The 24,175-nt window shown below is 41.5% G+C and overlaps 1 protein-coding gene across 2 annotated transcripts; it reads left to right on the forward strand.

The window, feature by feature from the left end:
* The first annotated feature begins 72 nt into the window (after window positions 1-72).
* Window positions 73-10,856, forward strand: LOC306917045 (vesicle transport protein SFT2B-like). Of its 2 annotated transcripts, XR_013789098.1 has the most exons (9): window positions 73-301; window positions 3,739-3,828; window positions 5,992-6,077; window positions 6,225-6,306; window positions 6,888-6,923; window positions 7,054-7,112; window positions 7,758-7,787; window positions 8,521-10,188; window positions 10,393-10,856. XR_013789098.1 is itself a non-coding variant. In XM_079495168.1 (8 exons), exons 1-8 carry the CDS (start codon window positions 227-229, stop codon window positions 8,555-8,557), a joined length of 495 nt encoding a protein of 164 aa, XP_079351294.1. In that variant the 5' UTR covers window positions 73-226; the 3' UTR covers window positions 8,558-10,856. The 2 variants fall into 2 exon arrangements, 1 of the variants encoding a protein (XP_079351294.1); XM_079495168.1 differs by having other exon boundaries at window positions 8,521-10,856.
* Window positions 10,857-24,175: the final 13,319 nt, after the last annotated feature.

Below are 24,175 nucleotides of genomic sequence, written 5' to 3' on the forward strand. Positions count from 1 at the left end.
CAGCACGAGCCACACCTGCTCCATCACCCCGGGCTATGGAATGATTAGAATTCCAGAGTCGAGTGCAGCGCAGTGAGCGCACCTGTTGTTCATCCTAACAAATAGAAAACCTTGTTTTTAATACATTTAAACACCTTTTGCTGCTGATAAAACCACGTCGAAGCGTTCCGACTCTTGTCTGATGATCACATAGTTTGGTTTTAGTGACTTTTAACAGTGTTTTTAGATGGATAAACTGAAGAAGGTTCTGAGAGGAGAGGATGCGGCTGGTGGTAGCAGCGACGGGACTGACATCCTGGAGGTAAGAGACAGCATGCTAACGATGCTAAAGGCTAACCCCCAGCCCATGTTTAAACTACTTTCAAAGTACTTTTAACTACTTAAAACGAAAGTTTATGAGTTTGTTTTGGTTAGAACAGAACCCTCGGCCTCTTATTTGTTTTTAGCTCTTGCACTGAACGCACGCGCGCGCGTGCGTCCGTGGACAGTGACACACGCAGCACTTTGTTTTGCTATAGTTATAACAGTGACTTACAATGATGAGCAGAGAGACAGTGTAGTGTCTCAGTAAACTGTAGGATCATAGAATGCAGAGAGACAGTGTAGTGTCTCAGTAAACTATAGGATCATAGAATGCAGAGAGACAGTGTAGTGTCTCAGTAAACTATAGGATCATAGAATGCAGAGAGAGACAGTGTAGTGTCTCAGTAAACTATAGGATCATAGAATGCAGAGAGACAGTGTAGTGTCTCAGTAAACTATAGGATCATAGAATGCAGAGAGACAGTGTAGTCACTGGTCAGTGTCAGTAAACTATAGGATCATAGAATGCAGAGAGACAGTGTAGTGTCTCGGTAAACTATAGGATCACATAGAATGCAGAGAGACAGTGTAGTGTCTCAGTAAACTATAGGATCATAGAATGCAGAGAGACAGTGTAGTGTCTCAGTAAACTATAGGATCATAGAATGCAGAGAGACAGTGTAGTCACTGGTCAGTGTCAGTAAACTATAGGATCATAGAATGCAGAGAGACAGTGTAGTGTCTCGGTAAACTATAGGATCACATAGAATGCAGAGAGACAGTGTAGTGTCTCAGTAAACTATAGGATCATAGAATGCAGAGAGACAGTGTAGTGTCTCAGTAAACTATAGGATCATAGAATGCAGAGAGACAGTGTAGTCACTGGTCAGTGTCTCAGTAAACTATAGGATCATAGAATGCAGAGAGACAGTGTAGTGTCTCGGTAAACTATAGGATCACATAGAATGCAGAGAGCCAGTGTAGCGTCTCAGTAAACTATAGGATCATAGAATGCAGAGAGACAGTGTAGTGTCTCAGTAAACTATAGGATCATAGAATGCAGAGAGACAGTGTAGTGTCTCAGTAAACTATAGGATCATAGAATGCAGAGAGACAGTGTAGTCACTGGTCAGTGTCTCAGTAAACTATAGGATCATAGAATGCAGAGAGACAGTGTAGTGTCTCGGTAAACTATAGGATCACATAGAATGCAGAAAGCCAGTGTAGCGTCTCAGTAAACTAGAGGATCATAGAATGCAGAGAGACAGTGTAGTGTCTCAGTAAACTATATGATCATAGAATGCAGAGAGACAGTGTAGTGTCTCAGTAAACTATAGGATCATAGAATGCAGAGAGACAGTGTAGTGTCTCAGTAAACCATAGGATCATAGAATGCAGAGAGACAGTGTAGTCACTGGTCAGTGTCTCAGTAAACTATAGGATCATAGAATGCAGAGAGACAGTGTAGTGTCTCGGTAAACTATAGGATCACATAGAATGCAGAGAGCCAGTGTAGCGTCTCAGTAAACTAGAGGATCATAGAATGCAGAGAGACAGTGTAGTGTCTCAGTAAACTATAGGATCATAGAATGCAGAGAGACAGTGTAGTGTCTCAGTAAACTAGAGGATCATAGAATGCAGAGAGACAGTGTAGTGTCTCAGTAAACTATAGGATCATAGAATGCAGAGAGACAGTGTAGTCAGTGTCTCAGTAAACTATAGGATCATAGAATGCAGAGAGACAGTGTAGTGTATCGGTAAACTATAGGATCACATAGAATGCAGAGAGACAGTGTACTGTCTCAGTAAACTTAACTATAGGATCATAGAATGCACAGAGACAATGTAGTGTCTCAGTAAACTATAGGATCATAGAATGCAGAGAGACAGTGTAGTGTCTCAGTAAACTTAACTATAGGATCATAGAATGCACAGAGACAGTGTAGTGTCTCAGTAAACTAGAGGATCATAGAATGCAGAGAGACAGTGTAGTGTCTCTCAGTAAACTATAGGATCATAGAATGCACAGAGATATGTTATAATTCATACACACTAACCAGCTCATCCGCACACAGCCTGCAGAAACACACATGACTGTAGCTAGGTACACTATAGACGCCTTATCAGACGATGTCACACTGATTAGCACCAGCATGTTCTATTCTGTAGCCTACTCACGTGTACAAATCAAACGTTTCAGATGCGCTCTTTCTCCCAGTGTGGAGGAAGGATTTTTATTGTGATCTCTCGCTCTTGAAATATATAATCCTTTGGTTTCGGTTGTGTGTGCACAATAATAGCAATTCAAAGCAGTTCACCGCAGATCACTGCAGCAGAGCCTGCTCGTGTGCGCGCAGCTGCAGGTATAATTTATGCTCCATCCCTCGAAGGTGTCCGTGCGCAACGCACGGTCAAGAATAGCAGACCTCTAAGTCTAAGCTCACAACAGTCGCATCCGTGATGTGAGCTTGTATATCAGCTGTCTTCTAAATCTAGTCAACCAGGCCTGCAGTAGGCTATGCACTGGGAAAATGTACATGTACATTATTTCAATAAACTAGAAATACGAGGAAATGTTAAGAGGGAGAATCGCTATCCAACTCAATCAACTTTCACTCAGTCTACTCTATAGCATTGATTACCATCACAATACTATAACTAAAGTGGTTTGACCATAAACTACCAATTTAACCACCTTTAAAATGTTTAATAATGTCTGTGTGTTTCTTTTTAGATGTCTATTGCTTCCTTCTTTGTTTGTGACGATGGTTAGAGCTGCAATCAAGGGCTAATTTCCCCTGGGGATGAACACACACACACACACACACACCTAGTATGAATGAAAGGGGCATTTCGCCGCTGGAAGAAACTCACTCAATGTTAATAGTATTTATTTTGTAGTAGATGACAGTAGCACAATTAGAAATGTGCACCCTATGGCCAGACAAATAATGTAGTCTGTGTGTTTGACTAGGGTTTAAATGGATGGCTGAATTCCTACAATCATGACCATGATGCTTTGGTGCACTGCCCCTCATGGAGAGGAAAAACACATATTACATACACGCATAATATTAAAACCCCTGGGAAAGTGTTTCTTGTGTCCTAAACATCATTCAAATGTGACTCTTTTTGATACAGGGACAGTCATAGTGGCAAGACTAACTGTTCAGGACTCAGGAGAGGAGAAAAAGTTAATTTTAATCTAAAATGAGTTAATAGCACAGGCAGACTCTTCACATACTAGAGCATGTCTGAAATTGTTAGCCTTGGTCAGAAACGGTCACAAATAATATCCGGTTGCAAAAGGGGTGAAGTTTTTGTTAAAGTCACAGTGAGTATAGAAGTGATGCCATCTTACAATGAGCTTGTCTGTCTGTCTGTCTGTCTGTCTGTCTGTCTGTCTGTCTGTCTGTCTGTCTGTCTTTCTCTCAGGCAGCGAACCAAGCCTCCACCTTAGCCTTTGGAACCAGAATCAAAGCCTTTGTCATCTGTTTCGTACTGGGACTCACTTTATCTATACTGGTAAGTGGTAACCTTTTCATTTTCATTTCATTTTCATTTCAACCTTTATTTAGTTCTCGGAGAACACACTGAGGGCTGAGACCCTCTTTTTCAGTGGTGCCGAGATTACAACACATCAACAATGTACAAAGGTGGGACAAAGAAAACAAAACATAGATGAGTAAAGTAAATGACTGGTAATAATAACATAGTAATAACACATTACATAGTGATCAACTCAATTAAAACAGGTACAGTTGATATTTACCAACGTTGATATGTCAAGTTGAAAGCGATATAGAGAAGGAAGAGAGCTGTACTTTAGTGAAGTTTGTAGGGTGTTCCAAGTGTGTGGGGCAGCGCACTTGAAAGCAGTTTTTCCAGAAGTGGTGGAGGTATGTATGGTCTCAAGCATCAAATAATCTTGAGAGCGTGTATGATGAGAAATAGTTTTCCATTGTAAAAGAGAGTTTAAATAAGAAGGTGAGTTCCCAAATAAGAAGGTGAGTTCCAATAAGAAGGTGAGTTCCCAAACCTGTCTGTTGTATCTGTCTGTCTGTTTTATACTGGGAGTCACTTTATCTAAAATAATTTTTTATCCCACGATTTTGCAACCCATTTTTTCACTCGGTGTCATGCTTCCTTCTATGCATGAGGAGTCCAAGCTGCTGCTTTTCAACTAACGGGGAAGGGGGGGGGACGTAGCGCATGGAAGGAACACGTTATTCCAACCAGTTATTTCCCCTCCATCAGGTGCCCCGGCTGGCCAGGGGGAGGTAGTTTAGAGACCAGGATTAATGGGGACATACCATAGGGGACACGGGGAGAACACTACCTGTCTTTATCTGCATACCTCTGTCTGTCAACTTTATGCCTGTACTATAGCTGTCTTTCTGCCTGTCTACAGTCTGCCTGTCTGTCTGTTTCACAGTACCTGAACTGTCTTTCTGCCTGTCTGTCTGTTTCACAGTACCTGAACTGTCTTTCTGCCTGTCTGTCTGTTTCACAGTACCTGACTGTCTTTCTGCCTGTCTGTCTGTTTCACAGTACCTGTCTTTCTCTACCTGTCTGTTTCACACAGGAGTCACCCTGTCCAAACCGGTACAGTACCTCTGTCTATCTGCTTTATACCGTACGGCAGTGGTTCTCAACCAGTGGTCCAGGGACCACCAATGGTCTCTGACTGTTCCAATCAATTTAAGGCTTCATTATTTTTTATTGAGTCCTTTGTTCGATTACCTTTATAGATACCGAATGGACCCTTACGGGTTTATTTGGTTTAATTCCACGCTCTCAAGAAAATTCATTTTTTTTCTGCTTTTTGCTTTTGGCTTTCCGTTGATTAAACCACCCTCGACGTATTCCGTTTTTGTAAAATAGTCCACTCCCACTAACTTTGGAAGCCGATTATACGGCCGAACGATACAGGTGATCAAAATTATGCCTGTGGTGTTTTAATCAAATAGGTCCAGAGATCATGTGTACCGGCGATTTTTGTGAGAAAATCTGTAGGTGAAAGAGCAAAAAGTGTGTTTTGAAGACGATTCTAAATGGTGGAAAATCTTGCCTAATATGCGGAGATGCGTCCGGACTAGGGGTGTAACGATACATTTTAACTACGATACGTATCACGATAAATGGTTGACGATACGATACATGGACAGTATTGGTTCATCATGGCGATCCGATACGATACGATTCAATGATTTGAAATCGATACAGTAACTATTTAAAATACATTATTTTAAACTAAGTAATTAATCCCCTCTTTTTCTTTTATCTCCTAAAAATGGCTAAATATCTCACACAAGAATGTAGTATTGATACAATCGATTATTTGCATAGCAAAACAATTCGATACCAATTATTTGCATTGCAAAACGATACGATGCGATACATAGTCAATGTTTCTGTTTTCATTTCGATATATACTTCGATTCATGAAATTAAAATCGATTTTTCAATGCAGTTACTATATCGTTACACCCCTAGTCCTGACCCAAGGAATCCAGATAAATATTTTTTATTTATTTTACGACTTGGAGAGTTATAGGGCAAAAGGTAAAGTGGGCTGTTATAGTGCCACCTGTTGTTAAATTGAAAACAGGGCCTCGTTAAGACCTCCATAATGTAATGGTCAATGCCTGTGTTATATTTTAATTAATAATAATATTCATATTCCAGGGTACATGTCTGTTGTGGGTGCCAGCTGTTGGTCTCGCCATCTTTGCTGCTTTTTATACTCTGGGAAACATCTGTTCTCTGGCCAGGTAAAATACAGTTTTTATACTCTGAAACATCTGTTCTTTAGCCAGCTGAAATACAGTTTTTATACCATATATATATATATATATATATATATATATATATATATATATATATAATATTATAATGTGTGTATAAATATTATATTCCAGTACCATCTTCTTAATGGGACCAGTCAACCAGGTGAAGAGGATGTGTGCTAAAGAGAGAGCTCTGGCTACCACTGTCATGTTGGTTAGTACACACACACACACACACACACACACACACACACACACACACACACACACACACACACACACACACACACACAGATGTTTTAATAATCTTTTAATCTTGTCAGATATAGCAGATCTACAAGCAGATCTACAAGGGGTGCATACTTAGTTTAGACTAGTCATTGGTTAGACATGGGTTAAGGTTAGGTTTAGGTGTGCTGCCCCGTGGGAGGTTAATCGAAAGATAGCATATCTACAAGCTAAAGTATAACATAATGCTTAAAACATCAAAAGGGGTTCCCGTCCTGAACGGGCTAATGGGTTAAAACTGTTCACTGGTTGCACATTTCTGAAATCCACAGACTCACTGAACCACTTTCACTTGCATTTAAAAGTAAGAAAATAACAACAAATAGCAAAAGATTTTCCGTTGTGAGCTCGTAGATACTGTAGGCTATTTGTCTAGCTTTGAGTGACACTAGTCTGAGGTAGTGAGTAAAGCATTCATTCATGAATAAAAAAATACATCTTTTAAATATGGAAATGTTTTCTGCCCAACAACAACAACCATAAACTCTGTGAATGTGTCTTTAACAGACCTGTCTGGTGCTGACCCTGTGTGCTGCTTTCTGGGTGAGACGCACGCACGCGCGTGCGCGCACACACACAAACACACACTATTGTTATTGATATATATTTTTATGATTTTTAATTTTATGATTATTATATAATATCATCTCTGTCTGTCTGTCTGTCTGTCTAGTGGAAGAAGAATGGTCTTGCTCTGCTGTTTTGCGTTCTACAATTTCTGGCTTTTAGCTGGTAAGATGCGCACGCACACACACACGCACACACACACACACACACACTGAAAGCAATTTCCGGGGCGGCCGCTAGTTATTGTTCTTTCGTCGGAAGCGCTAACATAATAACCGCGAGGCTTGTTATTGAGGTCCTAACATCGTCCCTCACCTCGTCACCTCAATCACCTCAACCCTAGATTAAAGTTCTCAGTCCCCACGACTGATTTCAGTCATTTGGATTCCATAGTAAGCCAGTGTGTCTTCTGTGAAAGCATGCTGCACACCGAAAATAGCAGATCTACAAGCTCTCAACATGTCCCAGCGTGACGTGTTGTGAGCTTGTAGATTGGCTATTTTCGGTCATTAGTTATTTTAAGATGAAAGGGTATTTGAAGTGATCAAACTACCAATAGAATACAAGTTTAGAAGCATCTTCCAGAAATATGAATGGTCTCAGATGTCATAAAAGCAACCTTAATGCCTCAAATCTGTGATTTCTTCAGCTGGTTGGCCTAAAACATCATCATTACATTTTCTTGTCTTGAGATTTTATTTTGCTTTATTCCATGTAAATGGCATAATGCTTAAATTGGTAGAAAAACAGAAGAAATAGTAAAATAATAATTGTAATAAAATAAGCAACATGTGTGTTTGTCATCAACAGGTATGGACTGTCTTACATTCCCTTTGCAAGGTAACACACACAAACACACACACACACACTCACACACACTCACATTATTGTGTGTACAGTTTTGGAACTATTTTCTGAAAACTTAACTCATGAAGACAGGTTTTAGGGAGCACTGTGGCACAGTCGGTAGTGCTTTCGCCTCACAGCTAGAAGGTCCTCGGTTCGATCCCCGCTCGGGACACTGTGGGTGCTGGCGGCGTGTTTCCTCCTCCGCGTCATCAGTGCCCATACCCGAGGCGGGGTTGGTGAAAGGGCCTTTCTGTGTGGAGTTTGCATGTTCTCCCCGTGTCCCCTAGCTGGCCAGCCGGGGCGCCTGATGGAGGGGAAAGGAACTGGTTGGAATAACGTGTTCCAACTTCCTTCCACGCGCTACGTCCAACCAGGGAAACTCCCCCCTGTCAGGTGTAAAAGAGCAACTTGGACACTTATGCATGAAGGAAGCATGAGTTCAAGTCCGTTGCTCTCCCCAGGTTGGCGGAGGGTGTGTAGAACCCAGGATCAGATAGATAATTTACACAGGGGTGAAAAATGGGTTACAAAATCGTGGGATAAAAAATTTATTAAAAAAAAGAAGACAGGTTTTGTCTCACATGACTACTAAATACAGTATGTATTTGCAAGTTATATTAATTTATTTGCTCTATGAGCTATTTAACCGTTTAACTAAATGAATGGTTATTTTAACTAATACATATTACTTGCAGTAATGGTTCGTTCTTTCTTTCTTTTTCAGGGATGCCGTCATCAAAATGTTTTCACTCTGCCTTTAGAGACGGTTGCCTCACACACACACACACACACACACACGGTTTTATACGGAAAGGTGAATTCGTCGTCATTTCACTTTCACCATCTTGTTCATAATAATCATAATAATGTATCTATTATTCTTTTCTGTAAGGTTATTTTTTTGTGGGACTGTACTGGGTGCTGACCAGTAAAACCACAGTCTACTGTTGTACTGACCAGTACAACCACAGTCTGATACTGTTGTACTGAGCAGTACAACCACAGTCTGATACTGTTGTACTGAGGGGCTGACCAGTACAACCACAGTGTGTTGTGAAATACGTGAAATACTGAAACATTTCATTTATAATGCTTTAATATTGGTTTTAAGTCACTGAAACATTTCATTTGTAACGGTTAAATATTGGTTTTAAATTACTGAAACATTTCATTTGTAACAGTTTAAATGTTGGTTTTAAATTACTGAAACATTTCATTTGAAACCATTTAAATATTGGTTTTAAATTACTGAAACATTTCATTTGAAACCATTTAAATATTGGTTTAAAATTACTGAAACATTTCATTTGAAACTATTTAAATATTGCTTTTAAATCAGAGAAGAGGGGTCCCCATCGGGACAGGCTTCAAGCTCACTCTTGAGCAGGGATGAATGTATTAGCTATTTATTAACTATTAACAATACCGCAGTCGGTAGCGCTGTCACCTCACAGCTAGAAGGTCCTGGGTTTGTTTTCCGCTGGGGGTGTGTTCTCTCCTCCGCGTCATCAGTGCCCATACCCTGGGTGGGGTTGGCAAAAGGGCCTTTCTGTGTGGAGTTCATGTTCTCCCCGAGAGTAGGTAGTGGTACCCTCACAAAAAAACATGCAGTAATCCTGGTCTCCTATACTGCCTCCCCCTGGCCAGCCGGGGCACCTGATGGAAGGCAAAGGAACTGGTTGGACTACTCATGCATAGATGGAAGCATGAGGTCAGTCCGTTGCTCTCCCCAGGTTAGAAGAGGAAGTGTAGAACCCAGGATTACATTAGACGATTGACACTGGGTGAAAAAATGGGTTGCAAAATCTTTGTTTACATAAAAATGTAAACAAATGGAGAGTGTGCTTGAAGCCTGTCCCGATATGGGACCCCCCTTCTTTATAAACTAGTTTTTAACTTCGAGCACCTTGTTATCACCACAAGGACTGGAGTCATCACCTGTTTTTGTATCTCATCAGCACCACTGGGCTCCCCTCTATTCATTGGTTTTAAATCACTGAAAGGTTTCAGTTCAACATCCACTGTTTGTCTCTCGTCTGTCTTTCACCATTACAGTGCGTTTTAACAGCAGGTCACACTCAGCCAGACACATTTTGTGGAAGTGCATTATTAGTCTGTGGGAACCGGCGACTACCGCCGATAGCAGGCGAACGGCCGATAGTCGGAAAGTGGGCGGAGGAACTTCGCCCAAAAAGATTAAAATAATTCATCTTTTTGCGCGATAGCAGGCGATTAGGCGATGCATCGCCCGATGCTCGCCTGCTGTTAAAACGCTGTTTGTCTGTTACACCCTGGTTTCTTGTTTATGCACCCTGGGTTCCTGTTTCAAGTCGCTGGTTGCTGCAGTGGTTCTCAAAGTGCGGTCCTGGGACCCCCAGGGGTTCTTGAGGGGGTTCCAGGGTGTCAAAGTGCGGTCCTGGGACCCCCAGGGGTTCTTGAGGGGGTTCCAGGGTGTCAAAGTGCGGTCCTGGGACCCCCAGGGGTTCTTGAGGGGGTTCCAGGGCGTCAAAGTGCGGTCCTGGGACCCCCATGGGTTCTTGAGGGGGTTCCAGGGTGTCAAAGTGTGGTCCTGGGACCCCCAGGAGTTCTTGAGGAGGTTCCAGGGGGTCCATCGTTGCCGGTTGGTTATCAAAGTGCACCTTGAAGCTTTGAATTCATAGATATTTTTGTTTTTGTTGCATAATTGGCTTAGCCAATGTCATTAAAAAAATTAAAAAGGGCTGTGTAATTGAACAATAAGTAGTTATTTGGCTGAACTATTTCTCCAACCTGTTTGAAAATATCCTATCTACAAGCTCAAGTAGGGGGTCCTTACTGGCACAACATATTTTTTAGATGGGAGTCCACATAATGTGGGGGTCCTTGACATGAAAATGCTTAAACCGCAACAGGGAATTAATTGTATTTTTTGTTTTCCTTTAAGACCTGTGAGGTCCATTAAAAATATGTCTTCTAAATCCTAACAGTTATCCAAATAAATTAAATTAAAAAAAACATATGTTTCTCAGTGGTTCTGAAAACTTAAGGACCACCCAAATTGACTTTGTTTGACCGTGGACTGAGAATGTGGTGTTCAATGAGGGACCCCCAGAAGCAAGTGTTTATTAACAGTTTGCAGAATTACAGTACATTTCAAGCACAACTCAATACAAAAACTGTTAACTGAGTGGACGACACCATAAAGCATTACACTTGTTTACAAGAGGGTCCACCGTTTTCAATTCATTGATTCATAACATTTAGAGAAGTACAAATATACACTTATATATATATATAGCCAAAAACGGGAAATCATCATAAAGGAGGTAAAAAGGGGGACAAAACATATACAGTGAGGGGAAAGGGGTGGGTGGGGGATTCAGTTAAACATGTTAACTAAAAACAAATATGGCTAAAATAACAATCGTTTCGTTTTAATGTGCTAAACAACTTATTATAACATGTAATCCTACTCTGTGTGAATTGTGTAAATGTAATTTAGTTGAAGCATATACACTGCAGCTTTGCTGCTTAGCAGAAATGGAATCAAAAAGAAAAAGAGAGAGAGAGAGAGATGGGAAATGCCAAACGGATGACAGCTTGGGTCGGGGGCTTTCAGAAGGTGTGGTTCCACGCTGTAGACCTGGAAGATTGTTGAAGAATGATTTGGTAAGTAGCCTACACGCGCACACAGTGTACCGTGTATACTGTATGTATGTGAATAGCTGTATGATACATGCCCTAGTTTCTATCAGAGGTTGTAATGACCGCTAATTACCACCAGGGGACGCCAAAGGCTACGGTCTGAAACTCATGGATGAGAAGATATGATTATGAGAACGGTGAGCTGAACACACACACACGCCCCTTTTCCTAATTGTAAGCCTATCTCAAAGTCTTAACCATAAAACCATAGAACAACCATTTCTCTCTCACTTGTTTCTCAGCGCACACACACACACTTTGCAAAAAAAACAAACGAAAGTAGCATTCACGTCTGTTGTGTTTTTCAGGGTACCTCATGGAGATGGAGATTAAACCACCTGAATTAGAGGACAAATGAAATGACTGCATGAGACAAAGAAAATACGCAATTACACATAAGATTTTATCCAACTGCAGTGATGACTGTGCTTCGTTCTTATATTCCATTGAGCTCAACAGAGATTTCGGAATTAACCCATTTTGGGGCGGGTACCCCTTTTGGTGTTTTAAGCATTGTTATACTTTAGCTATTGAAAAATAGCAGATCTACAGGCTCATAGATACGAGCTTGTAGGTCTGCTATTTTTGGAGAGAAAAAATGAACTAAAATCTTTGCTTCTGGGGGTGGGGTGGGAATCCCTGGAACAACATATTTTCAGATGGGGGTCGGTGGCCAAATTCATATAATTTTTTGGGTGCTTGACATGAAAAACCTTGAGAACCACTGACATAGAAACATTGTGGGTTTTTCAGAAAATTATCAGGATTTAGAAGACATTTGTAGAATCGTCGAAATTTAAACGTTCCATTTCTGTCCTCTGTAGAGAGGATTTCATTATTTATCAGCCAATCCAATGTAGACTTACCACTAGGTAGCGTAGCATCCTGGTTGTAAAATGACTATGCTCCCATATAGAAGCCAGGCGTCTGTATGCAATCACTATTTAAAAAATACTGGTGTAAATTCTTACAGAGAAATACTCTACTACAAATCCTAAAGAGAAATAAGAATACTGCAGTCAGGATACTGTGTGGGGTCAGTTTTTGCATCTCCATTTTCTCTGTTAGTCCAAGGGATTTATAACTTTGTTTTGGACTTAATTTAATTTTCTATCTGAAATGAAATGAAATGAAATCTATATTTACCCAGGGTATCTGGGCTAAGCTCAAGAACTTGTTTCCAGCCAGGCCCTGCTCATAGAACACATTTCATCGTAGTGGTTGATGCCTTGTTCAAGGGCATTTCAGCGGTGGTAATTTTAACGTGTCGGACGGCTGGTTCGAACTGGGAACCTTCCGGTATCTAGACCGCGCCGCTATCCGTTCGGCCACCGCTGCCACTATTTCATTTCATTTCATTTCATTTCATGCAATCTTCTAACTATAATTGATTAATTGCCTATAGTTAAATCTGTTAAAATGTAGTTACTAATTTGGTCAGGCTAGGGGGGTCCTTAGTCCCCACTTTGAAAACCAATGCGTTAGGGCCTAAACTGATTACTGATGTTATTTTCAGCAAAAAGGTTTGGTGTCATTTTTCGACCACGGTCGAGATCGTGGATTTCACAACATCACGCCAGACTTCCCGGTCCTTCATTGCCACCCCCAGTTCCTGCTTACTGATGCCTGTGTCCCTAGGGGAACAACAGTTTTCTACCTCTGGTCTGCTTTGAGGCAGGACTCCAGAGAAGAAGGCCCTTTTTGAAACTAGCTCCTCGCCACTCGCCCTACACACTTCCACTTGGTTTGAGCATAGATATATAAATAATAGAGATGGCCCTGGGATTCCCATCCCATCCAGTGCCGTCTCTATGATTTATATATCTATGCTCAAACCAAGTGGAAGTGTGTAGGGCAAGTGGCAAGGAGCTAGTTTCAAAAAGGGGGGAAGGGAAGATATAACCTCATTGTCAGCTCTGTAGCAGTGGCCGGCAAACTGATCGGACTAGTGAAGAAACACGGGGAACTGCAAAGACAATCTCAGACACAAAGGTTTGTGCACTGCAGCACACTTCTATTATAAAACGTCCTCTGTTCGTCTCTCTCTGCTGTTGTCTCCACCAGGCCGAAGGCATGGGGAGAGAGTATGTTTTTTTGCACTCCGTCCGTCCGTCCGTCCGTGAACAGCTAATCTATGGCACCGTTGGCTTGATCGCAGCCATACTCTGCACACACACTCCCTGGATGCCAGAGCTGAACCTCTGCTCCAAAGTTTTCACATTGGCCTGTTATAGCGCCACCAGGAGGCCGCTTTGTGCAAAACAAATGTTTTGACAGTACACCTACAGATTTTGTCCAAACATTACGCAAATTGGTACACAGTCTCTCTAGAGCCATTCAACGAAACGGGTCTTTCAGATTTTTCAGACTCCATCCTGATTGGCTACGATTGGCTTCCAAAGTTCGCAGGAGTGCTCCGTTTCAAAAAAATGCTGCAAATCATGAACCCATCATGTGATTTCCGTGAAATCTTGCACGCACATTCCCACTAGGCCGAGGAAGAAATGCCACTTGGATATTTTCAACTCAGCCTCATGGTGGCGCTATAACTGGCCGATTTGTGTTTTTACCTATAACTGCACCGATCTGTGTAAAACCATGTATGCACACTCCCTAGAGGCCAAGGAAAAACCTTTGCCTGGAATTTTTCACATCTGCTCTTTATAGCACCACCAGGAGGCCAACATATGTAAAAGCTCTCCATAGTAATGTGATCATGTGATTTGTTTGATTTCTCATAATTATCCATCCTGATTGGCTACGATTGGCTTCTAAAGTTTTCAGGAGTAGCCCGTTTTGTACCCGTTTTGTACAAATCGCCACAACTCCTCAACGCAGCGTCCGATTGCGGTGAAACTGTGCATGCCTATTCCCACTACTAGGCTGAGGAAGAAATGCCACTTGACAGTTTTCAAATCAGCCTCATGGTGGCGCTACAACAGGCCAAGTCGCGTCACACACACACACACACACACACACACACACAAAAAACAACCAAATAAACATGTTTATATTACTCCTAAACATTTTTCCAAACATCACACACACTCCTATCCTCCTGGTGGAGACCTGTGCCCAGAAGGGCACTTTTTCTAGTTTGTTTCATGTTCTCATCTCATCTCTCTGAGATGAATTAATTTGGTCTACTCTACTCCCAGTGTTGCCATATTTTGTGGGAGAAATAAGCAACCAGGTCTATGAAAACAAGCCCAAAACAAGCAACTGTTACTGCACTATATGTTATTGTCTCCACCAGGCCGAAGGCATTTGGAGAGAGTATGTTTTGCACTCCGTCCGTCCGTCCGTGTGTGTGTGTGTGTGTGTGTGTGTGTCCGTCCGTCCTTCCGTCTGTGAACAGCTAATCTCCGGCACCATTAACCCGGTCGATGCCAAATTTTGCACTCACTCCCTGGATGCCAACGATGAACCTCTGCCCCAAAATTTCCAGAACGGCCTGTTATAGCGCCACCAGGAGGCCGCTTTGTGTAAAACAAGTTTTTGGACAGTACACCTACAGATTTTGTCCAAACATCACGCAAATTGGTACACAGTCTCCCTAGAGCCATTCAACGAAACGGGTCTTTCAGATTTCTCAGACTCCATCCTGATTGGCTAAGATTGGCTTCCAAAGTTCGCAGGAGTGCTCAGTTTCAAACAAAATGCTGCAAATCATGAACACATCGTGTGATTTCCGTGAAATTGTGCATGCACATTCCCACTAGGACGAGGAAGAAATGCCAAATGAACATTTTCAACTCGGCCTCATGGTGGCACTATAACTGGCCGAAAAGTGTTTTTACCTCTAACTGCACGGATCTGTGGATAACTTTGCATGCCAACTCCCTAGAGGCCAAGGAAAAACCTTTGCCTGGAATTTTTCACATCTGCTCTTTTTAGCGCCACCAGGAGGCCGACATATGTAAAACACATTTTCTAATATTACTCCTTCAGATTTTATCCAAATTTCACGCAAATCGGTAAACATGCTCTTCATAGTCATGTGATCAAGACGGGTTTGTTTAATTTCTCATAATCCACCCTCATTGGCTACGATTGGCTTCTAAACTTTTCAGGAGTAGCCCGTTTTGTACAAATCGCCACAACTACTGCACACACACACACACACACACGTTTATATTGCTCCTAAACATTTTGCTAAACATTACACACACACTCCTATACTCCTGGTGGAGACCTGTGCCCAGAAGGGCACTTTTTCTAGTTATTTATCAGATCTACAAGCCCAGTGCTTGTAGATATTGATATTTTCAACAAAGCAAATATTGGAAAAAAGTGACAAATGTGGAATGTTTTTGGACAATTTTCATCTTACACAAACATATTTCCATTGACAATGGATGAATTTACGTCATATGTAGACGAGCACATCAGCTACATTTGTCCTACATTTGTCCTTGTCCTTTGACAATGAAGGGATGATATACGATGAGAGCGCCCCTCACTTCACAAAGGTGTGATTTTTAATTGTTACAGCCTACTGCTGCACAAAGTTTTGGCATTATTACATCAGTCAACCCTGTCTTGCTGCAGTGCACACTGATATAGGAGAAATAACATGGGAAATAAATAGAATATGATTGACCGCACAGTGCACACTGATTCATCAGAAACAGCCTGTGCAAATGAAATGCAATTAAACCAAAACAAATGATTACATTTCTGTAAAATTGCATCTAGATATATCTTCATACACCATGGCAGTGTTTTGTATAGAGATGGGGGTACCTTTATTGTAATACAACATTTTTGTTTAACCATCCGCCTTTAATTTAAAAGATGCTGTAAAGCAATTTTACTCACTAGTATGGAAACAAGTCATTTTGCATTCACTGTATGTATGGAACAAAGTCAGTTTTTAATTTTTTGTATTTTAATAAAAGAAAGTCTTGGGAAAAGGGTTTTATAGGCCTACACCTTACAATTATTCCAAATAGGGAAGTGTGCATCACATTTTTTATAACAATGTCTCCAACTACAAATGTCCAAAGTACACATGCACATTAAAGAAAAGTGGGGAAAAAAAACATTTGAATAAGTAAAAGACAACATGGCACAGCTACTGTTCAAATATGAATTATAATCATGTTAACAATTGTTTTGATTTTTATTCTTGTGGCAGACAGATTGATTGAAATATTTATTAACAGTTTGCAGAATTACAGTACAATTCAAGCACAACTCAATACAAAGACTGTTAACTGAGTGGACAACCCAATAAAGCATTACACTTGTTTACAAGAGGGTCCACCTTGTTCAATTCATCAAAAATGAGTCAAACAATTTTAGTTGTAGAACCTTGATGGGCCACCCGAGTTACCTCCATTGGGCCTTTTGAGTTGACCTGGGCCTCCATTGGGCCTTTTGAGAAACCAAAAATACACAGGGAAGACATTTCAATATTCTAACCACACCTGGGGGTCTATTAGACTTAGTAATGCTAACTCCATAGACACATTCAAAACAGAAAACGTACAGAAATCACAGCACAGGTTTGTCTCCTGTGTGGACACGCTGGTGTCTCTTAAGGTCACATGACTGACTGAAACTCTTGTCACAATCTTTACACTGGAAAGGTTTGTCTCCAGTGTGGAGATGCTGGTGTGACGTCAGATTACCTAACTGACTGAAACTCTTGTCACAATGTTTACACTGGAAAGGTTTGTCTCCAGTGTGCTGTGGACACGCTGGTGTACCTTCAGTCTATCTGACCTACTGAAACTCTTGTCACACTGTTTACACTGGAAAGGTTTGTTTCCTGAGTGGACGTGTTGGTGTCCCTTCAGATTACCTAACCTACTGAAACTCTTGTCACAATGTTTACACTGGAAAGGTTTGTCTCCAGTGTGGAGATGCTGGTGTGCCGTCAGATTACCTAACAAACTGAAACTCTTGTCACAATCTTTACACTGGAAAGGTTTGTCTCCAGTGTGGAGATGCTGGTGTGACGTCAGATTACTTAACTGACTGAAACTCTTGTCACAATGTTTACACTGGAAAGGTTTGTCTCCAGTGTGGACACACTGGTGTACCTTCAGTCTATCTGACCTACTGAAACTCTTGTCACACTGTTTACACTGGAAAGGTTTGTTTCTTGAGTGGAGATGCTGGTGTGACGTCAGATTACCTAACCTACTGAAACTCTTGTCACAATGTTTACACTGGAAAGGTTTGTCTCCAGTGTGGAGATGCTGGTGTGCCGTCAGATTACCTAACAAACTGAAACTCTTGTCACAATGTTTACACTGGAAAGGTTTGTCTCCAGTGTGGACACGCTGGTGTAACCTCAGGCTATCTGACCTACTGAAACTCTTGTCACACTGTTTACACTGGAAAGGTTTGTCTCCAGTGTGGAGATGCTGGTGTGCCGTCAGGCTATCTGACCTACTGAAACTCTTGTCACACTGTTTACACTGGAAAGGTTTGTCTCCAGTGTGGAGATGCTGGTGTGACGTCAGATTACCTAACAAACTGAAACTCTTGTCACAATGTTTACACTGGAAAGGTTTGTCTCCAGTGTGGACATGCTGGTGTCTCTTAAAGTCACCTGAGTGACTGAAACTCTTGTCACACTGTTTACACTGAAACGGCTTGTCTCCAGTGTGGACACGCTGGTGTCTCTTAAAGTCACCTGAGTGACTGAAACTCTTGTCACAATGTTTACACTGGAAAGGTTTGTTTCCTGAGTGGACGTGTTGGTGTCCCTTCAGATTACCTAACCTACTGAAACTCTTGTCACAATGTTTACACTGGAAAGGTTTGTCTCCAGTGTGGAGATGCTGGTGTGCCGTCAGATTACCAAACAACCTGAAACTCTTGTCACAATCTCTACACTGGAAAGGTTTGTCTCCAGTGTGGACACGCTGGTGTACATTCAGGCTATCTGACCTACTGAAACTCTTGTCACACTGTTCACACTGGAAAGGTCTGTCTCCAGTGTGGACACGCTGGTGTCTCTTAAAGTCACCTGAGAGACTGTAACTCTTGTCACAATCTTTACACTGGAAAGGTTTGTCTCCAGTGTGGACACGCTGGTGTCTCTTAAAGTCACCTGACTGACTGAAACTCTTGTCACAATCTTTACACTGGAAAGGTTTGTCTCCAGTGTGGACACGCTGGTGTACCTTCAGTTTATCTGACCTACTGAAACTCTTGTCACACTGTTTACACTGGAAAGGTTTGTCTCCAGTGTGGAGATGCTGGTGTGCCGTCAGATTACCTAACAAACTGAAACTCTTGTCACAATGTTTACACTGGAAAGGTTTGTTTCCTGAGTGGACGTGTTGGTGTCCCTTCAGTTTACCTAACCTACTAAAACTCTTGTCACAATGTTTACACTGGAATGGTTTGTCTCCAGTGTGGAGATGCTGGTGTGCCGTCAGGCTATCTGACCTACTGAAACTCTTGTCACACTGTACACTGGAAAGGTTTGTCTCCAGTGTGGACACGCTGGTGTGACGTCAGATTACCTAACAAACTGAAACTCTTGTCACAATGTTTACACTGGAAGGGTTTGTCTCCAGTGTGGAGATGCTGGTGTGACGTCAGATTACCTAACCGACTGAAACTCTTGTCACAATGTTTACACTGGAAAGGTTTGTCTCCAGTGTGGACACGCTGGTGTCTCTTAAATACACCTGAGTACATGAAACTCTTGTCACACTGTTTACAGTGGAAAGGTTTGTCTCCTGTGTGGATACTCTGGTGTGGCTTCAGGTGACTTGACTTACTGAATCTCTTGTCACAATGTTTACACTGGAAAGGTTTGTCTCCAGTGTGGACACTCTGGTGTACCTTCAGGCTATCTGACCTACTGAAACTCTTGTCACAATGTTTACACTGGAAAGGTTTGTCTCCAGTGTGGACACTCTGGTGTACCTTCAGGCTATCTGACCTACTGAAACTCTTGTCACAATGTTTACACTGGAAAGGTTTGTCTCCAGTGTGGAGATGCTGGTGTGCCGTCAGGCTATCTGACCTACTGAAACTCTTGTCACAATGTTTACACTGGAAAGGTTTGTCTCCAGTGTGGACACGCTGGTGTACCTTCAGTTTATCTGACCTACTGAAACTCTTGTCACAATGTTTACACTGGAAAGGTTTGTCTCCAGTGTGGACATGCTGGTGTCTCTTAAAGTCACCTGAGTGACTGAAACTCTTGTCACACTGTTTACACTGAAACGGCTTTTCTCCCGTGTGGATACGCTGGTGCGTCTTCAACTCACCTAACTTACTGAAACTCTTGTTACACATTTTACACTGGAAAGGTCTTTCTACAGTGTCGACAGACTCGACACCTGCACTTGCCTCCCCCCAATCACCACTGTCATCAGTGACTTCAGTGTCAGATTCAAGTTCAACTTCAGAGCAGTGTGAAGAGATGTCTTCATCAACTTCACCTTTCACTGCTAGTAATGTCAACATTGACCCATCAGGTTCCTCTGGTCTTTGAAGTAGTTCCTCCTGCTCCCCTTTAATGTGTGGAGGCTCTGGTTCCTCCTGGAGCAGACTGGGGGTCCTCTCCTGTCCAGGAGAAACTTCCTCTTTGCACACAACCATGTGCAGAATGTTGAGTTGTGGGAGGTCTTCAGGTTCCTCCTGTTTAATTGAAATGTCTTCAGGTTCCTGTTTAATAGAGATGTGTTCAGTTTCCTCCTGTTTAATAGAGATGTCTTCAGGTTCCTCCTGTTTAATAGAAATGTCTTCAGGTTCCTCCTGTTTAATAGAAATGTCTTCAGGTTCCTCCTGTTTAATAGAGATGTCTTCAGGTTCCTCCTGTTTAATAGAAATGTCTTCAGGTTCCTCCTGTTTAATAGAAATGCTTTCAGGTTCCTCCTGTTTAATAGAGATGTCTTCAGGTTCCTCCTGTTTAATAGAGATGTCTTCAAGTTCCTCCTGTTTAATAGAAATGTCTTCAGGTTCCTCCTGTTTAATAGAAATGTCTTCAGTTTCCTCCTGTTTAATAGAAATGTCTTCAGGTTCCTCCTGTTTAATAGAAACATCCCTGGCTGAGTCTGGAGAGTTCATCTTCACCTGCAGTCTGGGCTCCACACACTGGGTGAGGTATGGCTGGTCTTCAGGTTGGTCTGGCTAGGAGCTACAGGTGACATAAAAAAGTATTTTTTGTAAAAAACAAAAATTGGTTTTCTGAGCTCAATTGTACCCAAAAAAAATCACACCCGTGTGAACTGAGTGGTGTAAGGTCTTAGCCTGTCTGACGTAATGAAATCACACCCGGGTGAACAGGGTGAACATAGCAACCATGCTCATTTTTTCTGCACAAACAAAGCCAGTTGTATGAAATCACACCCGGGTGAACATAGCAACCATGCTCATTTTTTCTGCACAACAAAGCCAGTTGTAGGAGTGGTTTACACCACTCAAAAGCCTGAACTACAGAACATTCAGTAGATGTTCTGTGGTCTGGTGTTTTCTGGCTCAAACAAGTGCTCTGATCTTCCTGCTGTTTATGATGTCACAACCTGCAAATTCCATATATGTCAATGGGATTTGCCAGCAGATGTCACTGTTTTTATTGTTTTGCCTGTTTTCATTGCAGCTCAAAATGCTTCCAAACCCCAGAGAAAACGTCAGACCACAGAAAATCCACTGAATGTTCACAGTTCAGGTTTTTCTGGGGGTGTAATTGAGGTCATAAAACCTAAAAGAAAAACGAAAAATAGCAGGGGGCGGACTTGTAAAGATTTGGCTTTTGGGGAATAGTTTCTGAATTTTGGTGTGGTGTTAGGTAGGCTATGCCTAATTCTAAATTACGGAGCAGATGCGCAAAGACCCGCCCGGCAGCACTGTTTAATGCAATTTATTTGTTCCAGTTATAAAGTATTTTTTGTTGAATTACTCATGACAAAGTTGTAAAAGTCAACAGTAGGTCTACCAATAACTTGCACAAATAAATTGCATTAAACAGTGCTGTCGGGCGGGTCTTTGCACAACCGCTCCGTCATTTTGATACATGCGTTAGGTATGGGTATAAGGTTTTCAAAAAGCTGTGCAAACGCGTTGGGTGCGCCCCCTAGTGGTCTGTTTGCACAGACTCAAATATTAGATATGTATAGGTATGGTTGAAAACCAAAATAATTGATAAAACTTTTATCCGAAAAATCTCTTTTAAAAAGAGATTTTTCGGAATGGATTCTGTTACTATTGGGTGTGCTAAATAACATACTAAAAGTTTGGGAACAACGAACAACCAGAAAGGCATAGTTTTCAAGATGGCGTCCACGGTGGCTAAAATGTAAATGTAAAAAATCATAACAATGATGCACTTCGTAACTACTTTTTGAATTGAATTTTGCATGGTGTTAGGTATGGGCATAAGGTTTTCAAAAACCATTGCAAACTAATTGGGCTCGCCCCCTAGTGGTCGGTTTGCAATGAAAGGATTCTGTTACCATTGGGTGTGCTAAATAACATACTAACATTTTACGGAAAACAAACAACTTGAAAGGGATCGTTTTCAAGATGGCGTTCACGATGGCTGCCGCAAGCTTAAAATGCCCGTTTCATTCCAAAGTTGCAAACCGACCACTAGGGGGCGAGCCAAATTAGTTTGCGATGTTTTTTGAAAACCTTATGACCATAACGAACACCATGCCAAAATTCAAAGAGCAGTTACCAAGTGCATAATTGTTATAATTTTTTTTACATTAATCACAGTTTATACAGTTTATATGCATTTTAGCTCCCGGCAGTGTCACGTAAAAAATAACAATTATGCACTTGGTAACTGCTTTTTTAATTTTGGCATGCTGTTAGGTATGGTCATAAGGTTTTCAAAAAACATTGCAAACTTATTTTGCTCGCCCCCTAGTGGTCGGTTTGCAATGAAACCATAGGCATTTTAAGCTCCCGACAGCTCCATCGTGGACGTATCCAATATTTGAGTCTGTGCAAACAGACTACTAGGTGGCGCGCCCAATGCGTTTGCACAGCTTTTTGAAAACCCATACCTAACACCACACCAAAATTCAGAAACTAGTCACCAAAAGCCAAATATTGCTGATTTCTTACAAGTCCGCCCCTGCTAAAAGAAAAGGGAATGAAAAATGAATATGAGAAACCAAACCTTTAATGTGGTATTTCAGTCCACTCACTGCCTTCTCAATCTCATTCCACGTTGCCAGTAGCCTCGGTCCCAGGCTCACTTAACTGCGAAAAAGAAGAGGAACTTTGAGTGAAGCCCTGGTTGCTCAAAGCTCTATCTGGGTTGTCCTCTTTGTGTCTTCAGGTTGAAAAGGACAGACTGTCCCTCCAAACGGCGACCAACTGGTTCGGTTCACGTTAAACTTTCTATTCACTTGTATAGACGGACTGTACTTGAGGCTAGCTAGCTTAGCATTATCTCACAAAGCAAACAGTCTTTTTTGATCCTGCTGTTTTCGCAACTTTACGCAGACTGTCGTGCAAAGACAATCTCAGACACAAAGTTACAGAAAGGTTTGTGCACTGCAGCACACGTCTATTATAAAACGTCCTCTGTTCGTCTCTCCTCTCCCGTTTGTTTCATTGTTCTCATCCACTCTCTCTGAGATGAATTAATTTGGTCTACTTCTTCTTCTTCTCTGAGTTTTATGGCGGGTCGCACCAACATAAAGGTGCATACCGCCACCTACTGTACAAGAGTTTTGTTTTTCATTTGGTCTACTCCCAGTGTTGCCATATTTTGTGGGAGAAATAAGCAACCAGGTCTATGAAAACAAGCCCAAAACAAGCAACTGCACTATTTCCAGCAACGACTCGTCATAGATCTGTTATTATTTTTCAGATCTACAAGCCCAGTGCTTGTAGATCTGATATTTTCAACAAAAAAAATATAGGAAAAAAGTGACAAATGTGGAATGTTTTTGAACAATTTGTCCTACACAAACATTAAATTCCCATTGACAATGGAGAATTTACGTCATATGTAGATGAGCACCGCATCAGCTCTTACCTTTTTACCTATCCACTTCGTGCCTTATTGTGGCACAAAAACATCGACTACATTTGTCTTTGTCCTTTGACAATGAAGGGATGATATACGATAAGAGCGCCCCTCACTTCACAAAGGTGTGATTTTTAATTGTTACAGCCTACTGCTGCACAAAGTTTTGGCATTATTACATCAGTCAACCTTGTCTTGCTGCAGTGCACACTGATATAGGAGAAATAACATGGGAAATAAATAGAATATGATTGACCGCACAGTGCACACTGATTCATCAGAAACAGCCTGTGCAAATGAAATGCAATTAAACCAAAACAAATGATTACATTTCTGTAAAATTGCATCTCGATATATCTTCATACACCATGGCAGTGTTTTGTATAGAGATGGGGGTACCTTTATTGTAATTTAACAGCTTTAACTTTAATCATTTTTATTTAACCATCCGCCTTTAATAAAGACCATCAATGCTGTAAAGCAATTTTACTCACTAGTATGGAAACAAGTCATTTTGCATTCACTGTATGGAACAAAGTCAGTTTTTTATTTTTTGTATTTTAATAAAAGAAAGTCTTGGGTTTTATAGGCCTACACCTTACAATTATTCCAAATAATTGGCTGTGTCCGAGCACGGAAATAGCGTTATAGTGTTTGTTCACCACCAAGTGTCACTGTTGCACAGCCTAACACACAGATAGGCCAGGGAGGAGGGCTTTTACAGTACAGTACC

The sequence above is a fragment of the Electrona antarctica genome (assembly GCF_951216825.1).
Source record: "Electrona antarctica genome assembly, chromosome: 24".
NCBI classification, from domain to species: domain Eukaryota; kingdom Metazoa; phylum Chordata; class Actinopteri; order Myctophiformes; family Myctophidae; genus Electrona; species Electrona antarctica.

Bases quoted from the DNA above. Each gene is read 5' to 3' on its own strand.
- LOC306917045 (XM_079495168.1), top strand. From the start codon at position 227: ATGGATAAACTGAAGAAGGTTCTGAGAGGAGAGGATGCGGCTGGTGGT. The intron at 6,078-6,224 runs GTAAAATACAGT...ATTATATTCCAG, and splicing joins AACATCTGTTCTCTGGCCAG to TACCATCTTCTTAATGGGAC. The intron at 6,924-7,053 runs GTGAGACGCACG...CTGTCTGTCTAG, and splicing joins CCCTGTGTGCTGCTTTCTGG to TGGAAGAAGAATGGTCTTGC.